This window comes from Acipenser ruthenus, chromosome 1 (genome assembly GCF_902713425.1).
Source record: "Acipenser ruthenus chromosome 1, fAciRut3.2 maternal haplotype, whole genome shotgun sequence".
In the NCBI taxonomy this organism is placed as follows: domain Eukaryota; kingdom Metazoa; phylum Chordata; class Actinopteri; order Acipenseriformes; family Acipenseridae; genus Acipenser; species Acipenser ruthenus.
Genome location: NC_081189.1, coordinates 18,860,726 through 18,878,652, shown reverse-complemented (window position 1 = coordinate 18,878,652; position 17,927 = coordinate 18,860,726). Strand labels below are relative to the sequence as shown.

The 17,927-nt window shown below is 42.0% G+C and overlaps 1 protein-coding gene and 1 long non-coding RNA gene across 3 annotated transcripts in view; both read right to left on the bottom strand.

Annotated features, from left to right (window-relative positions):
• Nucleotides 1-2,083: 2,083 nt before the first annotated feature.
• The window catches only part of LOC131736991 (probable serine/threonine-protein kinase kinX), an 80,171-nt gene continuing 64,327 nt past the window's right edge, over nt 2,084-17,927 (bottom strand). Inside the window, exons 5-11 of the mRNA XM_059023568.1 lie at nt 5,228-5,755; nt 4,854-4,969; nt 3,625-3,739; nt 3,150-3,274; nt 2,918-2,934; nt 2,335-2,709; nt 2,084-2,094 (exon numbers count right to left, since the gene is read on the bottom strand). Coding sequence (XP_058879551.1) covers nt 2,084-2,094; nt 2,335-2,709; nt 2,918-2,934; nt 3,150-3,274; nt 3,625-3,739; nt 4,854-4,969; nt 5,228-5,755 — 1,287 coding nt within the window. The remainder of the gene's footprint in view (nt 2,095-2,334; nt 2,710-2,917; nt 2,935-3,149; nt 3,275-3,624; nt 3,740-4,853; nt 4,970-5,227; nt 5,756-17,927) is intronic.
• LOC131722970 (uncharacterized) lies at nt 15,351-16,277 on the bottom strand. 2 transcript variants are annotated; one of them, XR_009320084.1, is made up of 3 exons: nt 16,191-16,277; nt 15,674-16,048; nt 15,351-15,422 (listed from the first exon to the last, which is right to left on the bottom strand). It is a non-coding gene; the product is annotated as an uncharacterized LOC131722970 (long non-coding RNA). The 2 variants fall into 2 exon arrangements; XR_009320082.1 differs by lacking the exon at nt 16,191-16,277 and having other exon boundaries at nt 15,674-16,184.

The window sequence follows — 17,927 nt, the reverse complement described above, 5'->3', positions numbered from 1 at the left end:
AACCTGCTTGTGCAGGCAAATTTTTAGAAACCAAGAGGGAGGTCAAGCTTGGTCCAAGCACGGTACCAGTTAATACAAGGATATTATATTTAACATTTATTATATCTTGATTTTAAATGAAAATAACTGGACTTGCCACTGTATGCGTATTCAGAGGCAGTCTTTGTCAAATACTTTGTTAGCACACATTTGTATATGAAGTTAAACTGACCCATTGACAACACACTGAAAAGGTAACATAATACGCAGCTAAGAGGAACATTTATATTTTTTTGACCCAGGTTAAAATCATTAAATAGAGCTGGTGTTACATATTAAAAACACCTCTTGCATATACTTGCATTGAATTTGGTAGCAAGGACCCTGTGAACTCCAGTTTACCTCATTTTTAGGGAAAGGAGGGGTGGAAGACAGTGAAGCATGCGCTCACATTCACTTAAATTTTGAAAATAGAGTTGACCAGATCCTTCTAGAAAATATCATTAACTCAAAGATAGAAACTGTCAAAGCAGATTGGTGATCAGATTTAATTGGGACTCCTCATGTATTCAATGGAGGGAAAAATCCTATAAAAACCAAGGTAAAACCACAGTCAAGGATCACGCGACTTGCTAACTACAAGTTGTGTGGTCTATGCTCTGAAGATCTCTGGGGAAAAAAAAACTGATTGCTGTTTGGTCGTATTCTCAAGTCTCTGCCTTTTGAAGACAGTTCTTATATTTCAATATATCCTACACTACACTTCCATATACTGGAAGGTAAGCATTATGTGAATTTGGTAACTCTTCTATATGGATGCATTGCTATAAGGTATAGAAATTATGTTTTAGTCCAACGAGTGTGATATATATTGAATATTCTGGAATTTAGCAGTGGATGTTTTTAACTTTATGTATGCATAGCCTAAGCATATAGTTAACCATATCTGTATTACTATATTGAAGTATTAATGGTGTTAAATCTGTAAAGGCACCAGATCGCCTAGAATGCTTATTACTTGAGATTTACGGTGGTCTGCGCAACCATCCAATTAACATAAGCATTGAATAAACCAAAGAGAGCACTACCACTGCTGTGATTCATTAAAACTTCAAATTAGAAAAGTATGAGAGTTTCTTGAATATTAAAAAGTTGTCTGGACATATAGCCCACCCAGAGCCGTGGATAATTGAAGTCGTGGTAGAACGGGGCGCAGAGAAATGAGGTTCTGCTGTACAAGTACTCTGGTTATTTATTAAACTTTTGGAACTGCTTAACACCCTATTGCTGCTCTATCTATAAAAAGTATAGTTAACATATACTTGAATTAATATGGATTGTTTGTTCTGTATCATGACATTGCTTTTGGATGGCAGAAAGACTCATGTTGCAGAGCAGTTGGATCCAGTCCTGGTTTTACTGGGAGTGTAATAAGATACCTGATCTTGTTACCTGTACACAATGTGGCTAATCAAGCTAGTAGTTTTATTTCCATCCCTGAGCTTTGAGGCACATCAAATAGATATTCAACTTTTGTTCAGTGTCCAAAGTTTTAGGTTGTGGTTCTTTGGCACGATGTGGTGGTTTAAGTACAGCAGATGTTAGTGCATGGGGAGCTTTTTCCCCTGCTCTCAGGCGGTGTAATCCCACCAGACCAAGGTGGGTATGGAGGCTGTCACACTTCCTTTCTAATGAAACGGAAGGCAAAAGTTGGTCCTAGATTTGTGGTTTCCTCAGCACATACCAGCATTCAGTCAGTTTATAGTCATTTAGCAGACACTTCTCCAAAGCGACTTGGAGATGAACTACGCAATAGCAGAGTCACTTACAACAGGAGCTCTGTTTCAAGTCTCATCCTTAAACCAAACAAAAGCCACCATTCTAAAAAGATAGAGGGGAGGCCATTCAGCCCATCTAAAATCAGAGGTGGTTCAGAGGAGCCAACTGATCAACTTATTTAATCCAGCCCATTTGTTTACTGGGTACATTTAAAACCAATTCAGATGAGGGACAAAATAACTGAAAGTACAAAAAAGGTATACAAAAATGTCAACACCTTTATTTAGCAGTCATGATAATCCAACAACTAGACAGAACTGCATCTTCAGTTACCACCTGGAGAAAGAAACACGGATGATCAGTATTAGAATTGCATGCAGAACAAGGGCAATGTGGATTTTAAAAGTGCACCACAACTACAGAGTGCTTCATCTCCAAAAACTAAACAATAAAAAACGTGCCATATCCTCAATAAGACAATTTAAATATTACTTTGCTTCTTCCCATACTCCTCATGGTAGACCCTCCGTACGCCAGTTAAAAGCCACAGAATGTGCAAGAATTAAAAAAGCATACCGGCTTCCTCTGCAGACAGAGCCCTCCACTCATCCGCCTCTTCGAAGTGACCAGGCTCCCCAGCCCCCTCATAGTTCTCAGTGTCACTGTGCTCTGGCACCTTGGAGGCATCATAGGTACCTTCCAAATGCTGGTTAGGATCATCAGAATTGTCATTGCCTTCTGCCTCAACATCCAAAAGCCTGTTATAGTCATTCTCATCAAAGGCATCGTCCTCTGGAGACAGTGCCTCCCGATCCTCTTTGGACACGCCTTCGGAAGACAGCAAGTCCTCCTCCAGTTCAAGAATGGCCGCGCCAGTCTTCCTCTCCCCGTCGTCACCTCCCTGCTTTTCAAGGACCAGCAGGGCATCGCTGCTTATGGTGCTCTTAGTAACTGAGGGGATACATTTAAAAATAAATACATTTTAGCGTACAAGCCAAGGTCTTACCACTGCTACAAGAGTCACTCAAGCAGAAGTTACTGGATCTGCAATTTTTACACCCTTCCCCTTGCTTTCTGGGGGTCGTATACATACCGATGGGCAAAGTCACATCTTCATTTATGCACACAGAGTCACAGCAGGAACAGACACTGTGGTTACCTTCAAGTTCCACCCACCTGAACAGAGACATTAGTAGTTATTCACATGGAACTGCCTCAAGTTACATGCTCCTAGAAAGAGCATGGTGCCTCATTGGAATGCCACCCTCCCAGAACTATGGAAACCAAATCTTTAGTTCTAGAAAATTAACACATCATTAATTGTTGCCTTCATCTTGCACTACCCAAGACATGCAATGGAGCGATACCTTTAACCCTTAAATGGAACCTACCTGTTCACGTTCTTATCATAGTGGCAAGATTTGGTACTCTGCGTTACCATGCTGTTGCTCGTTACCACCATTGTGCAGTGCATGTAGTACTTGTTTACATTGGGAATAGAATGGAGGATTATTTCCTTAGCAATATCAGACAGACTATACACCAGATTACTGGAGAGCAACTTGGTCAACTTCTGCAGCTAACCATTTGTGTTCATGCATGCAAGCAGTGCGCGTCAGACATCTTAACTACATTGAATGAGCGTCAGGCCACACCACCTAAACACGGCACGATCATAGCCATTAACTTTGGGCTGCCAGTCACTTCATGCAAAAGTCACACTTCCAACACATGCTGGCAATATCGTTTTACGAAGAGTGAACACGGCACTGGTGTCAGAGTAGCAGAAGAAACTCCAATTGCATTGGAAGAGATCTGGGTGCCAAAGCCCAGTATAGGGATGAGCAGGTACAAAGGGAAACCTACCAGAGGGGACAGCGTGTTGAACTGGAAAGCATCAACAATTAAATTGATTGTATTGTTGGTTCTGGGAGGCACAAAATGGGAGCTACAGGTTTCATACTTGCTGTCCACCATGCACCTGGAAAGGGAGGAAGTGCAATGAAAAGAGCATGTGGGTTTCAAGCACAGAACAGGATTGCAAAAAGTAATTTGTAAGCCCTGGCATATTTAAGATGCAATGTCATTGCTGTGGTGTGTTGAGGTAATGCAACTCCAGTGTCAATAAAGTCACTCCCAAGTCATTACCTTGCAACATGCGACACCAAAGCCATATACTACAACTTCCATAAAGTTGAACATTTGCCTCCATCTAAAATTGTACTTCATGCAAAGTGAACTGTGAGCGCAGGGTTGGAGCATCCCTGTGAAGCATCATCAGTCATGCAGTGGTTTTAGAACAGCTGCCCTCCATAGAAAGCCAGGAGAGCAGTGTTTCAGGTTTTCGTATAATAACCAATAGTCTTACCCATAATTCTCAATCACTGTGTATCTGGGCGTTGAATTTGAAGCTGGAGACGCTGTTGCATAACAGCGGTGGATGAAAAGCTTTGTCCCAGGAATAGTAAGATTTGTAGTAGCTTGAAAGTGTATGGGTTGTCCAAGGTAGAATGTATTCATCATGCGCTCAGGAACCCAGTCACCTAAGGAGTAAAAAAAAAAAAAAACACACCACACACAAGGGGGGAGGAACAGACAGTTGAAGCATGCAGTTGGGGATTAGCATTAAAACAGGACCCTATTTTGACATGTGCACTCCCAGGAGAACCACAGTACAGTGTAGCACCCCCACTTCAACAGTACTTGTCCTCATCTGTATACACCCTATTTAAAATCATAGATAATAGGGAACCCTTAATGATATACAGATCCCAAGACATGCTGTAGGTACTACACTACGCTTTATATAGTTATATAACCGTTGAAGAGTTCCGCTTACCATTAATTATTTTTAGGGCAAAGCCGTATGGGGTCTTGAGACTCTTGAACCGAGTTGGATTCCTCCAAAGCGGACGAATACCGTGCCTGTAGACATGGTGATACCTACAAACAGGAAGAATCAAGCGGACGAGTTTTTCAATGCAAGACGACTCTTGGACATTAGCTTTGTTAAACCGCTTTTAAAACCGGGGTGATTTAAAAGAATAAACAAGTCCGCTTTTGCCATGCCGTATACTTATAAAGCGGTTCCTTACCTATAGTAACGACACTGAAGGGGTACAGTGAATGGCATAGATCTCCGAATTGTACTGTTTTGCACAGATGGCACATATTTAAGGACGTTCTTGTAGACCAACTGTCCAGCTTCCACCTTGAAGGTGGTGTAGAAAGAGAATATGAAGTTAAATTGGAGTTAGAACATCGGAAAGCAGGTTTCAAATTATACACAAATAAAAGCACACACTACATACATAGGAATCGTAACATTACACATAGTGCCTGAAACTATATTGACGTATATTAAAAAAGCACCACCCCACACACCCTGATGCATCATCCATTGCTTGTAACAGTCAAGTGAAGCTAGAAATATGTAAAGTCAGAACTCTCTACAGCATGGGATACTCACAGACGCCTGGCTTCCACATTCTTCGAGGCCGTATGTAAAGAGAAGATACCCACCAGAGACTCCATTGCTTCTGCAGTTGGTCCCCAGAGTCAACTGGCCTGCTTTACACTTGAATCCGTACAGGTCAGTCCTTACCCTCACGTACATTTTGTTTTCGCTGCACAACACGCGGACCGCTGCAGCAAGACTAATGGGTAGCGGCCGGGGCATAAGAACAGGCTTGGGATTCATGACCTTTTGGAGCTCAGGCGGCACGGGCGCATTGACAGGGATCACCCGAGGGCTAAGCAGCTTGAAAGGAAAGGGAGTGACAGGCACTGGGATGCCGTAAGGCGGAATAAACTTTAGAGGGTAAGGCCTTGGTTGTATTGGAGGTTGAACCGGAACATTTTCCTCACTGTGTATCTCCTCAACTTGCTGAATGGGGTCGTGCTCCTCGCCCTGCACAATGGGGTCGTGCTCCTCGCCCTGCACAATGGGGTCGTGCTCCTCACCTTGCACCTGCTCAATGGGGTCGTGCTCCTCGCCCTGCTCAATGGGGTCGTGCTCCTCGCCCTGCACCTGCTCAATGGGATCGTGCTCCTCGCCCTGCTCAATAGGGTCGTGCTCCTCGCCCTGCACCTGCTCAATAGGGTCGTGCTCCTCGCCCTGCACAATGGGGTCGTGCTCCTCGCCCTGCACAATGGGGTCGTGCTCCTCGCCCTGCACAATGGGGTCGTGCTCCTCGCCCTGCACAATGGGGTCGTGCTCCTCGCCCTGCACAATGGGGTCGTGCTCCTCGCCCTGCACAATGGGGTCGTGCTCCTCGCCCTGCACAATGGGGTCGTGCTCCTCGCCCTGCACAATGGGGTCGTGCTCCTCGCCCTGCACAATGGGGTCGTGCTCCTCGCCCTGCACAATGGGGTCGTGCTCCTCGCCCTGCACAATGGGGTCGTGCTCCTCGCCCTGCACCTGCACAATGGGGTCGTACTCCTCACCCTGCACCTGCTCAATAGGGTCGTACTCCTCACCCTGCTCAATGGGGTCGTACTCCTCACCCTGCTCAATAGGGTCGTGCTCCTCGCCTTGCACCTGCTCAATAGGGTCGTACTCCTCACCCTGCACCTGCTCAATGGGGTCGTGCTCCTCGCCCTGCTCAATTGGGTCGTACTCCTCACCCTGCTCAATAGGGTCGTGCTCCTCGCCTTGCACCTGCTCAATAGGGTCGTACTCCTCACCCTGCACCTGCTCGATGGGGTCGTGCTCCTCGCCCTGTACCTGCGCAATGGGGTCGTACTCCTCGCCCTGTACTTGCTCAATAGGATCGTATTCCTCGCCCTGTACTTGCTCAATAGCAACCTTTCCCTTGCTGCGTAGCTCGCTATACGTCTCTGTTTCGCCGTGCTCCGCAGAGATCTGCGAAGGAAAAATACCTGCAACAAAAAAGCAGGAAAAAAGGAGGAAAAACTGCATCGCCGATGGACCGGAACGGCGCAATGACCGGGACGCTCCACGGCACCCAGCAAACAACTCCATTATACCCATAGCAAGAACCGAAGAGATACCTTAGTTCTTCCAGACCACACTTTTATAGCGCTGCCCATTAACAATAATCACCTGTGACCAATGCCAGCTAATTACCCCTGTAGTCAAATGTGACGATCACCTCTAACACCTTCAATGGACCCCCGTTAAATGACAGTTAAACCAGATGATTCTTCTTGATAACCTCCCATTCAATCGATTGATTCTAGTCAGATCGGGTGTCAAATGTCAGTCTGTCTCTCGTGTGCTGGCAGTTGCTTTTGTTTTTTCTTTATTTTGATTTGCAAATCTAACCCGTAATCTTTGCAGAAACGCATTTATTTGAGTCGTATTGCGTTGCTAGAACTGCAGTACATAGTAGTAATGCTTGGGATACCACTGCACCTGTATGATTCAAACCACGAGCCAATTTTCTAGCCGCTGTGGTGGTAATCCTACACTATATGTTTATAACATGTAGTTCAAAAATAATAATTAAACGGGAGAGCTATTTCTTATTTATTGTGACGTCACTTCCATATGTTATATAATAAATATTCTATGTGCTATAGAACCAATGTTGCCCTCCCTCCCATTCAATCACTTCCAATTATTGGTCCCGACATTTTTCTCCAAAATTTAAAAAATGTCCCGATTTCCAAGGGCGCCAGATTAGCACTCGTTACTTTAATTACAGAAACACTCGGCAATCATATTCAAAAATATGGTTCCAGAATAAAAAAATATGCAAAACGATCTAAATTAAGGGTAAAAAAGCAATACATCTGGCTATAACATCTGGTTGAAACTGGGCACGAACTGGAAATTGAAGGCGGCGTGCTTGTGCTGCAGTCAGAGGTTGTTTTTCTTAGTTTAATGCTAAAGCACTATATTCAAATAAGCAGCATGCTTAAAAAAATAGGTCAGAATCGCAAAAATAAATAAATAAAGTTATGAGCACTTCTACCTAGAACAGCCAAAAGTAGTCATTTTGACGGCTTGCTACAACACATGCTTTTATTGTTAGTTTAACCTACGATACGCTATGTTTTTTTTAAAATGTATACAAGCCTGTTTGTTATCTGTACCTCCGAGTTTACAGCAGTATGTATTTGAATAGAATAGAATATTGCTCTTGACTTCTAGATGTGTGTTATCCAAATATCTAGTGTAATCCTATCAATTCCTTGGAGAACTGCCGTCTGGCTGTCTAAGTGAGCATATATAGTCTGCTGTATTATAATATTACTATTATAAGAATTGTTCGATAAATCCTTGATATTTTTGCGTTTTGATTTGAGAGCAACTACAAATATATTTGCCTTGGCATCAGAAATTTGGAACGACTTCATTGAAAACAAAAATGCCTGTTTCAAGCTAAACATAAAACATTACATGGACAAGCAGCTGTTTCCGACAAAAGCACGGTGTCGCTGGACAAACAAACCTGTCAAATATGGGATCAGGTTTTGGCTGGCAGCGGACCTGCCCCTACCTGTGCAAAGATAAAACTCGCCCCCCGCTGGTCAGAGACTGGGTGACAGTGTGTTAGGCTGATGTAACCGTGCTTAGGAAAAGAGATGAATGTTACCAATATACATATCTATTATTTCACTGTAATTAGCGAAACAGTTGAAGAAAAAAATACAGCCTGGTTGCAACAGTAAACAAAGAAGAAGAGCGTTTCCACCTTCTGCGCAAAACTAGTACTCACTGAAAGCAATCACCAGTGTCCAGGTGCTGTATTTTACAATGTGCTGGACGTGGCAGCCATCAATTCCTTCGTTTCGTACAATGAATGCACCGGGGGAAATATCAGCAGGATAGATCTCTTATGATGCTAGCCACGGAGCTTTGGCAGAAACATTTGGCTCAGAAAACTGCAAAGCTGCAGGGAAACGCAGCTCAAACTGGATACAGTGCGTAGCCATCAAGTGACACACGCATCAGACAACAATGCCAGGTAACTAAATACAATACAAATAAAACTTCTGATAGCTGTGCCGAGTGTGAAAGAGCAGTATGTGGTAAATGCACACAAGTTGATAAGCGTTACATCTGTGTGGATTGTGCTAATATGGGGGCTACTTTGAAGTATGTTTCCCTGAATGCGCATTCCCGTTACACTGTGGGAACGGAGTTATTTTCTTTTTTATGTTATTTTTTATAAATAATTATTTCGATTTTATAATTGTGTATGTAGGCCTACATATAACGAGTTTGCAGCTGGTTACACAATATCTTCTTTTGAAATGTTCATTTTATTATAGTTTTTCATTTTTTACGTCATGCATTATATGCGCTAATTTCGAAAATAAAGCCTTTTATATGATTATATATATATATATATATATATATATATATATATATATATATATATATTTATTAGCGCATATAATGCAATATATATATATGTGCTAGCTGTAGTTCATCAACATCCGTTTTGATATGTTCTTGGGAGAACTGGATGTGTAAGCTTACCAGTTACATGTGGACAATTATTAAGGATTACAGGTTTATTATGATTTAGATGAATGCTTTGTGCCACGGTACAGTCATTACAATGTTTGTTATTATGCCTGATTTTTTGCAGCACTGCATTGTGGTAGCATCGTATAATTTCCTTCTAATATCGTGTCCTCCTTCCTTTAAATAACACCGTGTAACAATTTTTTTTTTCTTTGGTTCCTGGGTAGTAAGTGTTATTTCCTAATTGCTTATGCCTCAAAAGTATAGAAAATGGCTATTATTCCCCACAAACTTTGCTTTTGTGACCAGGACAGTGATATTTTGAAATTTACCTATTTTCCAGAAGATTCCAGATAGATTCAGTGCTGAGTAAACGTTGAGTAACTTCTAGAACTTTCTAGAACTTTCCAGTAATATAAATAGTAGTATAAATACAGGGGCCTTAAGCCCACCAGTTCAGTTTAGTTCCAGCTGCCTAAGTGGATACATATCTGCATTTTTCTGAGATGGCATCAAGAGGCTGCAAGCATCCGGCAGACGCATTTTGCTATGTCTGTAGCCAATTTATCAAGACAAGAGCGAAAAAGTATTCCGTGGAAGCATCTGCTAAGATGTGTGAGGCCTACAAGGCATATTTCGGCATGCCTGTCGGGGATCAAGACAAACCCTGGGCACCTCATTTCACCTGCGAGCACTGCAAAAAAACTCTGGAAGGTAAGATGGACAATTGTTGCTTGGAATTTTATGTTATAAAATTTGTTAAAATTTTTAAAATTGTAAACGTTTTTAATTTTAAAATGTTTTACAATTTTCAATGTTATTGAAAAAATATATCATATATGAAAAATGTTGCGAGAATCTCTTACACATTAGTCATGGGTGAAATAAATGTATTTTTGTAGGATGGTACAGAGGGGAAAAGAGAGCCATGATGTTCGCTATCCCAAGAATTTAGCGGGAACCCACTGACCACTCAAGCAACTGCTACTTCTGCATGGTGGACTCTTCCAAGCGGACCGAGTTCTCTGTGGGGAGGAACAACGTCAAGTGGGAGCCACTGGTGGACCCCCGGAAGGTGCTGATGCCACCACTGCACATCAAATTGGGCCTTATGAAACAATTTGTCAGAGCTCTAGATAAGGAGTCGGCAGCCTTCAAGTACCTTCAAGACTTCTTCCCTAAGCTGTCTTAGGGAAGATAAAGAAGATCCTGGAGTGCAAAGAATTCCCCAAGAAGCTCACTAGTAAGGAGAAAGCGGCTTGGAACAGCTTTGTCGCAGTGGTTCGGGGCTTCCTGGGCAATCACAAGGCCGAAAACTATGTGGAGCTGGTTGAGACTCTGGTGAAGAACTACGGCACAGTGGGCTGTAGGATGTCCCTCAAAGTCCATATCCTTGATGCTCATCTTGATAAATTCAAGGAGAACATGGGAGCGTACTCGGAGGAGCAAGGCGAGCGCTTCCACCAGGATATACTGGACTTTGAACGCCTCTACCAAGGACAGTATAACGAGAACATGATGGGAGACTACTTTTGGGGGCTGATTCGTGAAAGTGATTTACAGTATAATCGTAAATCTCGAAAAACTACTTACTTCTAAATCTTTTGTAGTCATTTTTGTATTACTTTAGTATAAATACATGTTAATTTGGATTCATATGTTGTTTTTTTCTGAATTTATGTGAACGAAAAGACACAAATTCGCCCGTTTTCTCATTGGAAATAGGTAAATTTCAAAATATCACTGTCCTGGTCACAAAAGCAAAGTTTGTGGGGAATAATAGCCATTTTCTATACTTTTGAGGCATAAGCAATTAGGAAATAACACTTACTACCCAGGAACAAAAATTGTGTTACATAGTGTAATTCTTTATAACATATCCTTAAACTACCATTAAAAGCCTTAGAAAAGGGAGATTTAGAAAAACTATATAGAAAAAAATGAACGCTGTTATTGTAGGTCAGCAGCAAATGGAACGTGTTCTCATAAAAGTTTGATGGCACAGACCGTGCTGCTCTTGTTTTGACTGAACGCCCCCAACTCAACCCTGCTGTGAAACATAAAAAGACAAAACTATAATAGCAATTTTGAAAAGGATTTATTTTGTTGTAAATTTAGTTTACATTTTATTTGGAGTTTCTCTTGAAAAATAAAAAACTGTAAGTAAACTATATTTGTGTGATTTTTTTTATATATATATATACGTGTGTGTGTGTGTGTGTATGATCCACGGATAAGAACATAAGAACATAAGAAAGTTTACAAACGAGAGGAAGCCATTCGGCCCATCTTGCTCATTTGGTTGTTAGTAGCTTATTGATCCCAGAATCTCATCAAGCAACTTCTTCCAGGGTGTCAGCTTCAACAACATTACTGGAGAGTTGGTTCCAGACCCTCACAATTCTCTGTGTAAAAAAGTGCCTCCTGTTTTCTGTTTTGAATGCCTCTATCTAATCTCTATCTGTGACCCCTGGTCCGTGTTTCTTTTTTCAGGTCGAAAAAGTCCCCTGGATCGACAGTGTCAATACCTTTTAGGATTTTGATTGCTTGAATCAGATCACTGCGTAGTCTTCTTTGTTCAAGACTGAATAGATTCAATTCTTTTAGCCTGTCTGCATAGGACATGCCTTTTAAACCCGGGATAATTCTGGTCGCTCTTCTTTGCATTCTTTCTGGAGCAGCAGTATCCTTTTTGTAACGAGGTGACCAGAACTGAACATAATATTCTAGGTGAGGTCTTACTAATGCATTGTAAAGTTTTAACATTACTTCCCTTGATTTAAATTCAACACTTCTCACAATATATCCAAGCATCTTGTTGGCCTTTTTTTATAGCTTCCCCACATTGTCTAGATGAAGACATTTCTGAGTCAACATAAACTCCTAAGTCTTTTTCATTTTCATGTGGTGTCATTGCGTGTGACTAAGAATGCATGAATAAAATACAGTAACCAGTCATTTTAAGTTCTTACATTTTAACAGTATACATAACAACAGAAGTGTTTTATTTTTCACAACCGCTTTTTTTAAACAACTCACTGGTGCAAGCCGTTCTTTTGAACCTTGAGAAAGTCCATCATAGTCTTTTGTTTCAGCGACGCAAAATATGTTTGCCGGGCTTCACCAAGTAAATGCCTCAGGAGAACTAATTGTCACAGACAGTTCTGGCACCTCCCTTTTGTGCTATAAATCATTAGATCCTTTTGCATGGAAGGCCTCGGTTGCAAGGGTGTGCGGTTATTTGATGGACCCTATGGAAGGCTGTGGGTATTCACTGACACAGGAGACAGAAGTTGTAATTGAAACACCGCACAGGTGCTCGGTTTTATTTTTTTTAATCGTGTGATTTGTATTGATTTCTTTTAGCCCACAGAGGGCGCTGTTGTCCGTGGTCTGGCTAACAACTATGGTATCCAGAACCTACGGGAATACCACGGCAGGGTACTCAGTACAGTTCAGGTGCACTCGCAGCAGGTGCTCAAAATAATGAAAAACGAAAAGGCAAAAAGAAACAGGGAAAATAAAACACAGTAATGAAAACTACAAAATAAATGTGCTGCACTTTGCAGCGTGATTTTCCCCAGTCGCCGCTACCCTTACGACCCGGGTCTCCGTCCTACTCTATGCTGTTTCGTCAGCTAACTCTAAAACAATATTATTATTTGTTTATTTAGCAGACGCCTTTATCCAAGGCGACTTACAGAGACTAGGGTGTGTGAACAATGCATCAGCTGCAGAGTCACTTACAGTTACATCTCACCCGAAAGACGGAGCACAAGGAGGTTAAGTGACTTGCTCAGAGTAACACAATGATTTAGTGGCTGAGGTGGGATTTAAACCAGGGACCTCCTGGTTACAAGCCCTTTTCTTTAACCACTGGACCACACAGCCTCATCGGGGTCTGTCCAAGGATTCCCCACTTTCTCTCTATTTCTTTAGTTTCTTCTCTCTGAGTTTCAGGTCTTTTCTCCTGTCCATCTGTGGTCTTGCCGAGCAGCGAGACCGCTTGCTCGTTGTTCAGGTCTAAAGGGGCAGATCCGAGGAAACAGCACAGTATTAATTTATAGGATCAACAATCCCACTAAAATCCGCCTCCCAGCCACTCAGAGAGGGGGAAAGCGCGCACACCCTCTTCCCCACCTCTCTGTGTCACTGCCATGACTGACAGGCAGATCCCACGGGATTTGCCAACCTTGAATGATAACCAGCAGGTGTCTGAAACCTGCTTGTGCAGGCAAATTTTTAGAAACCGAGAGGGAGGTCAAGCTTGGTACCAGTTAATACAAGGATATTATATTTAACATAGTTTATTATATCTTGATTTTAAATGAAAATAACTGGACTTGCCACTGTATGCGTATTCAGAGGCAGTCGTTGTCAAATACTTTGTTAGCACACATTTGTATATGAAGTTAAACTGACCCATTGACAACACACTGAAAAGGTAACATAATACGCAGCTAAGAGGGACATTTATATTTTTTTGACCCAGGTTAAAATCATTAAATAGAGCTGGTGTTACATATTAAAAACACCTCTCGCATATACTTGCATTGAATTTGGTAGCAAGGACCCTGTGAACTCCAGTTTACCTCATTTTTAGGGAAAGGAGGGGTGGAAGATAGTGAACCATGCGCTCACATTCACTTAAATTTTGAAAATAGAGTTGACCGGATCCTTCTAGAAAATATCATTAACTCAAAGATAGAAACTGTCAAAGCAGATTGGTGATCAGATTTAATTGGCACTCATGTAGTCAATGGAGGGAAAAATCCTATAAAAACCAAGGTAAAACCGCAGTCAAGGATCACGCGACTTGCTAACTACAAATTGTGTGGTCTATGCTCTGAAGATCTCTGAAAAAAAAACTGATTGCTGTTTGGTCGTATTCACAAGTCTCTGCCTTTTGAAGACAGTTCTTATAGTTCAATATAGCGCATATGTGAATTTGGTATCTCTTTTATATTGATGTATTGCTATAAGGTATAGAAATTATGTTTTAGTCCAAAGAGCCTAAGCATATAATTAACCATATCTGTATTACTATATTGAAGTATTAATGCGGTTAAACCTGTAAAGGCACCAGATCGGCTGGAATGCTTATTACTTGAGATTTACGGTGGTCTGCGCAACCATCCAATTAACATAAGCATTGAATAAACCGAAGAGAGCACTACCACTGCTGTGATTCATTAAAACTTCAAATTAGAAAAGTATGCGAGTTTCTTGAATATTAAAAAGTTGTCTGGACACATAGCCCACCCAGAGCCGTGGATAATTGAAGTCGTGGTAGAACGGGGCGCAGAGAAATGAGGTTCTGCTGTACAAGTATTCTGGTTATTTATTAAACTTGGAAATAATTACTGCTTAACACCCTATTGCTGATCTATCTATAAAAAGTATAGTTAACATATACTTGAATTAATATGGATTGTTTGTTCTGTATCATGACATTACCCAATGCTTTGGATGGCAGAAAGACTCATGTTGCAGAGCAGTTCGATCCATTCCTGGTTTTACTGGGAGTGTAATAAGATACCGGATCTTGTTACCTGTACACAATGTGGCTAATCAAGCTAGTAGTTTTATTCCCATCCCTGAGCTTTGAGGCACATCAAATATATATTCAACTTTTGTTCAGTGTCCAAAGTTTTAGGTTGTGGTTATTTGGCACTATGTGGTGGTTCAAGTACAGCAGATGTTAGTGCATGGGGAGCTTTTTCCCCTGCTCTCAGGCGGTGTAATCCCACCAGACCAAGGTGGGTATGGAGGCTGTCACACTTCCTTTCTAATGAAACGGAAGGCAAAAGTTGGTCCTAGATTTGTGGTTTCCTCAGCACATACCAGCATTCAGTCAGTTTATAGTCATTTAGCAGACACTTCTCCAAAGCGACTTGGAGATGAACTACGCAATAGCAGAGTCACTTACAACAGGAGCTCTGTTTCAAGTCTCATCCTTAAACCAAACAAAAGCCACCATTCTAAAAAGAGAGAGGGGAGGCCATTCAGCCCATCTAAAAGCGGAGGTGGTTCAGAGGAGCCAACTGATCTCAACTTATTTAATCCAGCCCATTTGTTTACTGGGTACATTTAAAACCAATTCAGGAGGAGGGACAAAATAACTGAAAGTACAAAAAAGGTATAAAAAAAAAAAATGTCAACACCTTTATTTAGCAGTCATGATAATCCAATAACTAGACAGAACTGCATCTTCAGTTACCACCTGGAGAAAGAAACACGGATGATCAGTATTAGAATTGCATGCAGAACAAGGGAAATGTGGATTTTAAAAGTTCCACAATAAAAAGAAATCAACACACACCACAACTACAGAGTGCTTAAACAATAAAAAAACGTGCCATATCCTCAATAAGACAATTGAAATATTACTTTGCTTCTTCCCATACTCCTCATGGTAGACCCTCCGTACGCCAGTTAAAAGCCACATATTGTTCAATCATTAAAAAAGCATACCGGCTTCCTCTGCAGACAGAGCCCTCCACTCATCCGCCTCTTCGAAGTGACCAGGCTCCCCAGCCCCCTCATAGTTCTCAGTGTCACTGTGCTCTGGCACCTTGGAGGCATCATAGGTACCTTCCAAATGCTGGTTAGGATCATCAGAATTGTCATTGCCTTCTGCCTCAACATCCAAAAGCCTGTTATAGTCATTCTCGTCAAAGGCATCGTCCTCTGGAGACAGTGCCTCCCGATCCTCTTTGGACACGCCTTCGTAAGACAGCAAGTCCTCCTCCAGTTCAAGAATGGCCGTGCCAGTCTTCCTCTCCCCGTCGTCACCTCCCTGCTTTTCAAGGACCAGCAGGGCATCGCTGCTTATGGTGCTTTTAGTAACTGAGGGGATACATTTAAAAATAAATACATTTTAGCGTACAAGCCAAGGTCTTACCACTGCTACAAGAGTCACTCAAGCAGAAGTTACTGGATCTGCAATTTTTACACCCTTCCCCTTGCTTTCTGGGGGTCGTATACATACCAATGGGCAAAGTCACATCTTCATTTATGCACACAGAGTCACAGCAGGAACAGACACTGTGGTTACCTTCAAGTTCCACCCACCTGAACAGAGACATTAGTAGTTATTCACATGGAACTGCCTCAAGTTACATGCTCCTAGAAAGAGCATGGTGACTCATTGGAATGCCACCCTCCCAGAACTATGGAAACCAAATCTTTAGTTCTAGAAAATTAACACATCATTAATTGTTGCCTTCATCTTGCACTACCCAAGACATGCAATGGAGCGATACCTTTAACCCTGAAATGGAACCTACCTGTTCACGTTCTTATCATAGTGGCAAGATTTGGTACTCTGCGTTACCATGCTGTTGCTCGTTACCACCATTGTGCAGTGCATGTAGTACTTGTTTACCTTGGGAATAGAATGGAGGATTATTTCCTTAGCAATATTAGACAGACTAGACACCAGATTACTGGAGAGCAACTTGGTCAACTTCTGCAGCTAACCATTTGTGTTCATGCATGCAAGCAGTGCGCGTCAGACATCTTAACTACATTGAATGAGCGTCAGGCCACACCACCTAAACACGGCACGATCATAGCCATTCACTTTATGCAAAAGTCACACTTCCAACACATGCTGGCAATATCGTTTTACGAAGAGTGAACACGGCACTGGTGTCAGAGTAGCAGAAGAAACTCCATTTGCATTGGAAGAGATCTGGGTGCCAAAGCCCAGTATAGGGATGAGCAGGTACAAAGGGAAACCTACCAGAGGGGACAGCGTGTTGAACTGGAAAGCATCAACAATTAAATTGATTGCATTGTTGGTTCTGGGAGGCACAAAATGGGAGCTACAGGTTTCATACTTGCTGTCCACCATGCACCTGGAAAGGGAGGAAGTGCAATGAAAAGAGCATGTGGGTTTCAAGCACAGAACAGGATTGCAAAAAGTAATTTGTAAGCCCTGGCATATTTAAGATGCGAGGTCATTGCTGTGGTGTGGTGAGGTAATGCAACTCCAGTGTCAATAAAGTCACTCCCAAGTCATTACCTTGCAACATGCGACACCAAAGCCATATACTACAACTTCCATAAAGTTGAACATTTGCCTCCATCTAAAATTGTAGTTCATGCAAAGTGAACTGTGAGCACAGGGTTGGAGCATCCCTGTGAAGCATTATCAGTCATGCAGTGGTTTTAGAACAGCTGACCTCCACAGAAAGCCAGGAGAGCAGCATCCAGGTTTTCATATCAACCAATAGTCTTACCCATAATTCTCAATCACTGTGTATCTGGGCGTTGAATTTGAAGCTGGAGATGCGGTTGCATAACAGCTGTGGATGAAAAGCTTTGTCCCAGGAATAGTAAGATTTGTAGTAGCTTGAAAGTGTATGGGTTGTCCAAGGTAGAATGTATTCATCATGCGCTCAGAAACCCAGTCACCTAAGGAGTAAAAAAAAAAAAAAAAAAAAGTGGTGGTGGGGGGGGGGGGGGGGGGATGGACAGTTGAAGCATGCAGTTGGGGGATTAGCATTAAAACAGGACACTATTTTGACATGTGGACTCCCAGGAGAACCACAGTACAGTGTAGCACCCCCGCTTCAACAGTACTTGTCCTCATCTGTATACACCCTATTTAAAATCATAGATAATAGGGAACCCTTGATATACAGATCCCAAGACATGCTGTAGGTACTACACTACGCTTTATATAGTTATATAACCGTTGAAGAGTTCTGCTTACCATTAA